The sequence below is a fragment of the Esox lucius genome, chromosome 13 (assembly GCF_011004845.1).
Source record: "Esox lucius isolate fEsoLuc1 chromosome 13, fEsoLuc1.pri, whole genome shotgun sequence".
Taxonomy (NCBI): Eukaryota; Metazoa; Chordata; class Actinopteri; order Esociformes; family Esocidae; genus Esox; species Esox lucius.
Window position 1 is genome coordinate 30,750,087 of NC_047581.1, and position 10,357 is coordinate 30,760,443.

Consider the following 10,357-nt stretch of genomic DNA (forward strand, 5'->3'; position numbering starts at 1 on the left):
AAGTGCATTCCTCATATCCCCCAGCACAATAATATAGCAGCGTAACACCTTGGAACTGAGAAAAGGTCCTGCCGCCAGCTGTTTGTTTAGAAATTCTAGGTACAATTAAAAGGCCTGCATCTTGCGATCGTAGGTTACGTTTAGGTATGTATGGCTGGATCATTTCAGCAAGGTGAGTAGGAGCAAGTCCATGTATTGATTTATAGGTTAAGAGTAAAACCTTAAAATCAGCCCTAACCCTAACAGGCAGCCAGTGTAAGAACGCTAGGACAGGAGTTCAAATTATTTTTTTGGTTGTAGTTAGGATTCTAGCAGCCGTGTGCAGCACTAATTGAAGTTTATTTATTAATTTGTCTGGATAACCAGAGAGAAGAGCATTGCAGTAATCTAGTCTAGAAGTAACGAAAGCATGGATACATTTTTCTGCATCAGTTTTTGATAGAATGTTTCTAATTTTTGCGATGTTTTGAAGATGAAAATAAGCAACTTGAGACATATTTTATATGTTCTTCAAAGGAGAGGTCAGGGTCAAGGGTAACGCCAAGGTTTTTTACAGTTTTTTGGGATACGACCATGCAGCCGTCGAGGTTCACAGTGAGATCTGCTAACAACGCTCTTTGTTTCTTGGGTCCTAAAACGAGCATTTCTGTTTTCCTTGAGTTTAAGAGCAAGAAATTCTCTGTCATCCACTTCCTAATATCTGAAACGCATGCTTCCAAAGTAGCTAATTTAGGGGCTTCTCCATGCTTCATTGAAATATATAACTGTGTGTCACAACTGTTGGCGCAATTATTAGAAAATGGAAGAAGTTCAAGATGACGGTCAATCTCCCTCAGTCTGGGGCTCCATGCAAGATCTCACCTCGTGGGGCATCAATGATAATGAGGAAGATGTGGGATCAGCCCAGAACTACATTGCAGGACCTGGTCAATGACCTGAAGAGAGCTGGGACCACAGTCTCAAAGAAAACCATTAGTAACACACTACGCCGTCATGGATTAAAATCCTGCAGGGCACCCAAGGTCCCCATGCTCAAGCCAGCGCATGTCCAGGCCCATCTGAAGTTTGCCAGTGACCATCTGGATGATCCAGAGGAGGAATGGGAGAAGGTCATGTGGTCTGATGAGACAAAAATAGAGCTTTTTGGTCTAAACTCCATTCGCTGTGTTTGGAGGAAGAAGAAGGATGAGTACAATCCCAAGAACACCATCCCAACCGTGAAGCATGGAGGTGAAACATCATTCTTTGGGGATGCTTTTCTGCAAAGGGGACAGGACGACTGCACCGTATTGAGGGGAGGATGGATGGGGCCATGTATCGCGAGACCTTGGCCAACAACCTCCTTCCCTCAGTAAGAGCATTGAAGATGGGTCGTGGCTGGGTCTTCCAGCATGACAACGACCCGAAACACACAGCCAAGGCAACTAAGGAGTGGCTCTGTAAGAAGCATCTGGAGTGGCCTAGCCCGTGTCCAGACCTGAACTTAATAGAAAATCTTTGGAGGGAGCTGAAAGTCCGTATTGCCCAGTAACAGCCCAGAGTTGGCCAAAATCCCTGCTGCAGTGTGTGCAAACCTGGTCAAGAACTACAGGGAACGTATGATCTCTGTAATTGCAAACAAAAGTTTCTGTACCAAATATTAAGTTCTGCTTTTCTGATGTATCAAATTCTTATGTCACGCAATAAAATGCTTATTAATTACTTAGAAATCATACAATGTGATTTTCTGGATTTTTGTTTTAGATTCCGTCACTCACAGTTGAAGAGTACCTATGATAAAAATGACAGACATGCATGCTTTGTGGAAGTGGGAAAACCTGCAAAATTGGCAGTGTATCAAATACTTGTTCTCCCCACTGTATAAGCAGCCTATTACAAAATCAGCCAAAAAATGGGATGTTAAAAAAAAGAGAAGAAATTCAGACTTGCTTTTTTAACGAATTAATCCATTTTCTTTTTAATTGATTTCTGTCTCCCTAGGGTTTCTCTGTGGAATGCCCGTGGCATGATGCCGTCACTGAGTCTCACCCCACGCCCAGGTGACAAGGGAGGGCGTGTTGGGCTGTCAGCCATTCACACCAGGCCCGTTAGGAGAGTCACTTCCGGTATCTGTTCATCCGTACTCCATCTCAGAACCCTCTCGCCTCACTGACGTCCTGCCCCTTGGTGAGTTGGCTACACAATCAATTGATTAACCAATCAATTTAAGTAGACTGCTTTTAGCTGGTCCCAATGCGCCGGTCGGCCTAACCACCCCAGCAAACCCTATTTTCTCTCTCTGAACGGCTGGTAGTTCTTCCATCACTTCCTCCTGAAGCCCCACCTCTTCCTGTGTGGCATTGTGGGGATGCTGGTGCCAGCTGGCGCTGGAAGTTACCATGGTGACGGATAGGTAACCTTTCTGATGTTGTGCCAGATGTGGAGAAGACAGGAGGGCTCCATCAGACATCGACGGGCACATAGGTGTGTGTGTGCATGTGTGCGTGCGTGCTTGCATGCATCCACTTTTGTGTGTGTTTTTTTTTTTTTTGTTTGCTGGTCCTCGTTAGCAAAACGCCATTTCTGGTTTAAGGGGTTAGATTTAGGGAAAACATACAATTGGATTTAATTTTTGATTTCGACATCAATGGTTAGGGCAGATTTTAATGTGCTAGCAACTGTAGGTCATGTCAATGTTTCGACCAGTCCTTAGCTTTTATATAGTTGATTTTGTACTTTGATTTAGCATGTCCAGCATGTCGTCATCATGCCTGGTGGGGAAAGGCTAAATTAATTTGCACATGATGCGTCACTGTGCGTGGCTGGTCTGCATGTTGAGGATAGGGTTAGAGCTAGGGACTAGATTACAGGGCCAGGGTTAGGTCTCCGGTCCTCATAAATTTAAAGTGTGTGTGTGTGTGTGTGTGTGAGATATCTAGGTTTAAAAATACAGGTTGGTACCCCACTGAAATGGTGAGGTTTGTTAGCCTATCCAGCTAAAAAAAAAATTTGATTTAAGGTAAAACAGTTCGTTTTAGGTTTGTGCATTAAGGTTTAGGGTTAGACGGTGTTGGCATACAGGTTAGGTTTAGGCTCCAAAAAAACACCTTCAGTATTATTGGTAGTGGTTATGTGATGCCAAACAGTGTCTTCCAATGCCTTAAGTGTATAATAACCAAACCTCTGCCTTTTCTAAGGTGCTGTGCATCTTCGCTTCCCTGTTTACACTGTGTGATGATGACATCACAAAAGGAAGCATAAGGACCTCACTTCCTGTAGAAACGTCCGGTAAAATCTCCTCCTCCTTGCACATTCTACAACTTCCTGTTCCTGCTACCTGGCCACCTGCCTCTCAGACACTCGAAGGCTTTCACCTCTAACAACTGACTCCCAAGTAGACATGAGGCACATTCACGTAGAACTGACACGCGGCATCAAGGAGGAGCTGGCTCCTGTGGAGCTCCCAGCACATGTGGGGGATCTGCCACCTCCCACAGCCCCCTCCCAGGGCCCCGACCCTGGGGTGATGAGGCCAGGCATGGGGGTCGGGGTTGGGGTTCCCCGGCCCTTCGGTCAGGAGGAGCTGCGTCTTCAGAAGGTCTACCAGCTTTCCATCTTCTCCCACCTGGGGGGGTTTTCGGCTTCCGACTCCCCCAGGGCCAGCGAGGCCCAGCTGGGTCAGGCCCAGCGGGCCGCCAGGGCGAGGGTCAAGAGGGGCCTGGAGGAGCCCAAGCTCGGTCATAAAAGGCCACACCTGGTCGGGGACCAGGACCAAGACGGCCTGGATGGAGGCGTGCTGTGTGGGACAGGACCTGGGATGGAAGTTGGGGTGGAGGTGGGACAGGGGTCGGCATTCTCCGGCACCGTGGTGGATAACAAGGACCATGAGGGGGGGCTTTCACCCAGGTCACCCCCACCGGCCCCCCTCTCGCCTGGCCACACTCCTGCTCGACGCCCTGCCCAGCACAATCACGACAGGCCCGTTCCAGACCCGTGGGCTCCGCTGTCGCCGAAATCTCCACCAATGGCTGAACCCCACTGCCCCCCTAGCTCCCACGGTCCCTTACCCAACACAGAGCCTCCTCCTGGGGGAGACGCTCCGGCTTACTCCCTGGGCGACGGAGGGTCCTGGGAGGTCGGCAGCGGTGGCTCCTCCTCAGGACAGCATCAGCCTGCTTGTCGCACTGATGGGGGATCCTGTCGAGCGCCCAGCACCCCCGCAGAACCCGTTCTCGGAACTCCAGGGTCCCTCTCCCCCCACCCTACAGACCCCCAGGAGCAGGGGGATGTCAGTGAGTGGGGGTCCCAGCTAGAGTCCCCACCTCCCCATCCTAGTGCCACCACCTTCACCAATGGCCTAGCCTCCCCGGAGAAGACCCCGAGCTCCAGTGGGCTCCGTGGGTCCTGCTCTGGCGTAAAGAAGAAGCTGCTGTCCTCCAGTGACACCGGGGAGTCTTGTTCGGAGGACGAGGGCCCCTCCACGTCCAAGAGGAGCCGCCTGGCACTGCTGGCCCCGGGGCTCGGGCTGGCCTCGTGCAGGGGCACCGATGCCAAGGCTGCCCCCTTCTGGAACCATCTCCTGCCTGGGGCGCGCCACCGCGACCTCCCCAAGGTGAGGAGAACGGGCACCTACGGAGGTGTACGGCGCACGTACGTGTGCAGGAACACGCATACACACACACACCTGAATGCACACACAGAGGCTATGGTGCTGGAAACAGCTGAGGCGCTCCAGAATTAGGTCTGTAGAGAGGCTCTCTATTGTTCCCCCATGTGGTCTGACTGCCTGCCTGTGTCATTGTCCCCCCCCCCCTCCCCACACACACAAAACCTCACACAGGTCTTTCTGGCTACCCCCACTCCGATCCAAACCCGCTGGCTTCCAGAATCACTTCAGAGGTGTCCTAAATGGCACCCTGTTTCCTGTTTAGCACACTGCCTCTGAGGAAGGCCATCGGCCTGCGTCATTGGGAGTGCACTACATGGGCGTCAGGGTGCTGTTTTAGACCCGACCTAGGTAGAGGATGGGGGGAGGGGGTTGCCGGTAGTGACAAAGGGGCTTGGATGCATTAGTTTTTCTGTAGATGCAATACAACACGTCCAGAGTAGAGATCATTACAACAGTGGATGTCCAGTGGTCAGGTAGAGGGACAGACAGGGAGAACCGAGAGAGGGAAAGGGAAGTTGGGAGGGAGATGATAGTTAGGAAGACTGGATGGGAGAAAGCGAGGAGAGACTAGAATCTTAGGAGGAGAGTTGGAAGAAGAGAAGATCAAAGAGACCGAAACCAGTAGGGACCATAACATGTCAGCAGTGGTTGAGAGTGAGACCGGGGGCAGGCCTGGCTGACAGCGCCCCAGCGGAGGGGCTAGCTACTAAGTTGCTAGGTACTTTGGGGTTAGCTCGCGAGCGGTTAGCCAGAGGGAGGCTAGTGGTTAGGTTTTGGTGGCGCTACCTACTGTCGCTATAGGATTGACCTGTGAGTAGTTAGGCGGTAAGAGGCAATTAACTGAAGGGCCTGGCTACTCGGTCGTTAGCTAGTGGGAGGCTAGCTATGGAGGGTTTAGCCGGTGAGGGGTCGGTGTCAGCCCACCTGGGGGGCCCGGAGTGGGTCACACCTGGCACGAGCTGTAGTCTGGACATGGGGAATGTGTTTGTATGTGAAGCAACGCCAGGGAATCTTTGCCCAGTAAGTAGTGGCTACACACACACGCACTCACGCACAGTTTTCAAGATCACTTGTCCACAAGTCATACCTTCAAAAGTTAACTGCATTTCCTTCATGCCATTATTTTGTTTGTGTACGTATGTACAGCATGCAGTAAGCTATTACATTTGTGTGAAAATTAAAAAATATTTTTATACACCTTAGATTTGTGTGCTGCTGCTGCCATTGTGGCCCTAGTTTTTGTGTGCCCTAAGCAAAATTTTATTTTGGGGCCCCCTTTACCCTAGTGGTCCAGGGCTCACTAGCAGTTTGAGGCCCCCTAGCGATCTGTGGCCTTAAGCGACCGCATATGTTGCTTATGCCTAGGGCCGGCCCAGGCTGCCGTACCAGTGCAATGAAATGTGCAAACAGTTATTATCTCTACTGTGTACTGGAGCATTAATAAAAATATCAACAATTCGATTTTTATTGAGATTTACGAAAAACATTCTTCACCTTTTTCCCTGTTTTCATTCTCTCCTTTGTCTCGTTCTGTCCATATGCCAACCCGTTGTTTTTTCTGTCGTTCTTCAGAGTGCGTTGGAATCCGCCAGAGCGAGCAGGAGGCTGAAGAGCGGGATGCGACTGAAAAGGTATTTTCACCTTTAGTTTACCTTTCACCTTTAGTTTACCTTTCACCTTTAGTTGACCCGTTTGATTTACTGCCACATAAAAAAAAACACATCACAATGGACTGTGTGACTTAAATCCGGGCGTGTGTGTGTGTGTTTCTCTCCAGTCGACAGCTGCGCAGTGGGAGGCGTACAGACATCTCTGGTCGCTCTGTCCGGTCAGGCTGGCCCCCTTCTTCAATCAGCCGGTCACTACTGGGGAACTTTGAGGTACAACACACACAAGCAAGAATGTAGATCTTTTCCGAAACCCAAGCAGCCTTGGTTCATGTAGAGAACATTCTGGTAACAAAGCAATGTTGACATTCTTAGAGTAGGCTGTCTGTCACACTGAAGTACACAGCTGCTAATACAATGTTTTAGAGGTCATTTGTTTTAACCGATAACGTAAGCAGGCGCTCCTTCTTCCCTGACTGCAGTGGCCCATGCTGTTTCCAATCGTTGTTTCCTGGGGGCCATGCTGGTCGCTGTCCCTTCGAAAGGAGCTGTGATTTTGGTTGGTGGTTTCAGGCGGAGCCTTGGCGGTCGCTGACCTAACTCCACCCTCTTGCGGGTTTTGTTTTGCTTCTCCAGGAGTCGATCCTGAAGGGTCGTTTCTCTCCGTCGGGTCGCATCGAGGGCTTCACGGCGGAGATTGGTGCCAGCGGCTCCTACTGCCCCCAACACGCCACCCTGCCTGTACACGTCACCTACTATGACATCTCTGAGCACAGCGCACCTTCACCTTTCCTGGTGAGCATGGGTGCCTGTCTGTTAGAGATCTGAGGGGGCCTTTGAGATTTTAAGATATGACTGTGTTATATTCTACCTCAGTTTATTGCAACTCCCATGAAGACACCCAATGTCTCTGTTGTAGGGAGTGGTCTCCTTGGAGCCTCTTGGAAAGAAAGGATACAATGTACCCAAGACTGGGACCATACAAGTGGTACACGTCTCTATGCCTCTGCCTCCCTATTTTTACCTTCTGTTTCTTTCTATTGTCCAGATCTTCATGTTTGTTTCAATCCCCTCCCTGTTTGATTCTTCTTCCTATTTTAATTAAATACATTCTTTCTATATATTGCTTATTTTATAATTAATAAACAATTTGCTTATGTTTGGAGTTTTTGTTGGTATTATCCCCAATGTTCTTAGGTGTTGTAATTGAAAAAGTCCCTTGACATAAATCATCTTCATTTAGGTCTATTAGAAATGTTTTAAAATACATTATATATAACAATATATGTTCTCTCCTTTAGACCTTATTTAATCCCAATAAAACTGTGGTGAAGATGTTCCTGGTCACCTATAACTTTGGGGACATGCCCGTCAATCACATGACCTTCTTACGTCACCGCATCTTCCTGGTTCCCGTTGAGGAAGTGGAACCAGGTGGGAAGGGGGAGGGGTCTCTGGAGCCCAGGGCCAAGCCCACAGAGAGGAGGAAGATTCTCTGCTACTTGATCCACCTCCGGTACTTGTGACTGCTGAGTGATTTGTTGTTTGTTTGTTTGAGTGTTTCCTGTGTTATTATCCACTGTGTGATATGTAGCTGCTAAACATTTAAAAACAGGGCTTTTTTTGTTGCAACAAATGTGATTTTAACTCAAAGCTCTTTTTTAAACCCTTATAATTACCGTGTTACGCAATCTAGCTCTAACTTGCCGATAATTCTCAGTTCCTATGTTCTTTGTTTCAATACCTGAGTATACCTGTTGTATTTATTTTATCATTTAATGTTTTATTTCACCAGGCAAGTCGGTTGACGACAAATTCTTATCTAGCCTTGTATGGCAAAAACCTGTGTGGCATTTACAATGTCTTTGTTCAGATTGTCCGTCTGATTGCTCATCTCTGCATGCATCCGTCCATCACGTTTGTGCGCAGTACTTCATAAGCAGAGGTTTTACATTCTTCAGTTGTTATCGCTGTGCCGAGACACCTCTTAGGGAGAACCTTAGAACACACAACGACACACACATGCAGTTTTTAATCTGAAGGTTATGTTTTATTTTGACTATAGATTCCAGAGCTCCAAATCTGGGAAGATCTACTTGCACAATGATATCCGGCTGCTATTCTCCCGAAAGTCTGTAGAAGTGGACACAGGGATCCCTTATGAGCTCAAGTCTTTCACCGAGGTGCCAAGAAACCCCAAATACTCCCCCCGTGTGTGACACTGCGATGAGCCCTGACCCCATCGACAGCACAGCCCCTTCCTGGAACCACAGATGAACAATAAGACTGCCTCGCACGTGGACGAGAAAAGCTTGGAAAGACCCAGAAGCGATACACGTTCTCCGCACAGACGACAAGCATATATATATATTTTGAACGATTCATGGTCCCGGGCTAAGCAAACTCGTATCCGTACACAATGGACAGGACATAAAGAACACTTGTGGTGGTGAAACTCTTCTATCTAGAGTTGAGTTGTTAACATGCATGCCTTGTGACTAACTTAAAACCAGTTGTTCTCCAGCGCTGTTCATTTTTCAAACACACTGTCCTTCACTCTGCCTAACACCGCCTGCCCCGCAGTGGACCAATGACAACCGATCCCGCCCAACCAGCCAGCCAATAGGAAGCCAGCATGCCTCTTATGGCGCACATGTGGGGGGACTGTAAAGCATTAAAGCGTTAAGCGAGTAAGTCCCATTGAAGGGTGGAGGGGCATAAAACAAATTATCAAACCCAAAAACAGATAAGAGACAGATCAACACTAGTGAAACACAAGGATTGCAATTAATCCATGGAAGAATACAGAGCTCACATGTTGGACTCACCCTGCAATCGCATGCAGAACCATTTGGCTACACTCAGGACTTCACTGTACTGTATTTTGACGGAAGCCTACAGATGAACCCATGAACCCTTCCCCCCCATTTCAAGCATTATGGTACAGGACACAGGATGGGAGTGTAATGAGGAGCACACCATGGTGGGGTTGGCAGGGGGTGGTTGTCCCCTTCTCAATGTGGACAGACTGAGGGACACTGTTTTTTGGTTTTTCAGTTTTGTTTCTGTTCAAATGTGTCCGAAATGGGAGCAGAAGAAGAAAAAAAACCACAACAAACTGTAGTATTTAATTTATGTTCGCAAATGTCTTAAAAAGCAATATGCTGCACAGGTAGAGAGTGTTTAGCTGGACATGTTTTGGCAGCGTCCAAAATGACACCATTATACTCCCAGCGTAGTTCAGTACTTCAGACCACAACTCAATGTTCCCCAGTAGAACCCAGTGCACTAGGTAGCTCAATGGGCCCTGGTAGAACCCAGTGCACTATGTAGCTCAGTGGGCCCTGGTAGAACGTAGTGCACTATGTAGCTCAGTGGGCCCCAGTAGAACCCAGTGCACTATGTAGCTCAGTGGGCCCCGGTAGAACCTAGTGCACTATGTAGCTCAGTGGGCCCCGGTAGAACCTAGTGCACTATGTAGCTCAGTGGGCCCTGGTAGAACCTAGTGCACTCAGTAGGTGATTGGGTGCTACTTGGGATGTGGCCTTTTCTGTGGAGGAGGTGTTGACAGCAGACATGACATGGATGTGTGGAGATGGGGGAGTGAGACAAGGGAGGGGAATGGGGGAGGGTTGGGAGGGAGGGGTATTTAATATGGTTAAAAAAAAAAGTATATGTATATTTAAATATTAAACTCAGCGACTGGCGAGTAAAACCTGCGTCTTGACTTTGTTGTTATGATGCCTATTGCAATGAACAGCTTCAGTGATTCTTCACGTCTCTGGAACTCCATTCATACAATAGATATTCCCTCATTTGGTATTTTGATGATGAGGATGATGATGATGGTGGTGGAGAACGCTGTCTAACACACTGGTCCCATAGCTGTTCAATTGGGTTGAGATCTGATGACTGCGAAGGCCATTGCATTTGATTCATGTCATTTTCATACTTATCAAACCATTCAGTGACATCTTGTGCCTTGTGGATGGGTGCATTGTCCACCAGGAACCCAATAATTAACTTTTTGCCATCTTGATCCAAAATCAATGACTGGGCCTGCTCAGCATGGTTGGACATACCACGGAGCATGTTAAAATGT

The 10,357-nt window shown here is 48.3% G+C and overlaps 1 protein-coding gene across 3 annotated transcripts in view; it reads left to right on the forward strand.

Annotated features, from left to right (window-relative positions):
- The window catches only part of LOC105021666 (protein FAM214B), a 30,027-nt gene extending 20,154 nt beyond the window's left edge, over positions 1–9,873 (forward strand). For 2 of the 3 annotated variants that reach the window (XM_010889472.5, XM_010889471.5), the window contains exons 2-10: positions 1,981–2,166; positions 2,294–2,463; positions 3,177–4,591; positions 6,221–6,279; positions 6,426–6,528; positions 6,892–7,050; positions 7,175–7,243; positions 7,557–7,771; positions 8,321–9,873. In XM_010889472.5, the coding sequence (XP_010887774.2) occupies positions 3,380–4,591; positions 6,221–6,279; positions 6,426–6,528; positions 6,892–7,050; positions 7,175–7,243; positions 7,557–7,771; positions 8,321–8,474 (1,971 nt within the window). In that variant the 5' untranslated portion in view covers positions 1,981–2,166; positions 2,294–2,463; positions 3,177–3,379 and the 3' untranslated portion in view covers positions 8,475–9,873. The remainder of the gene's footprint in view (positions 1–1,980; positions 2,167–2,293; positions 2,464–3,176; positions 4,592–6,220; positions 6,280–6,425; positions 6,529–6,891; positions 7,051–7,174; positions 7,244–7,556; positions 7,772–8,320) is intronic. The other variant, XM_020052794.3, reaches the window with a different exon arrangement.
- Positions 9,874–10,357: the final 484 nt, after the last annotated feature.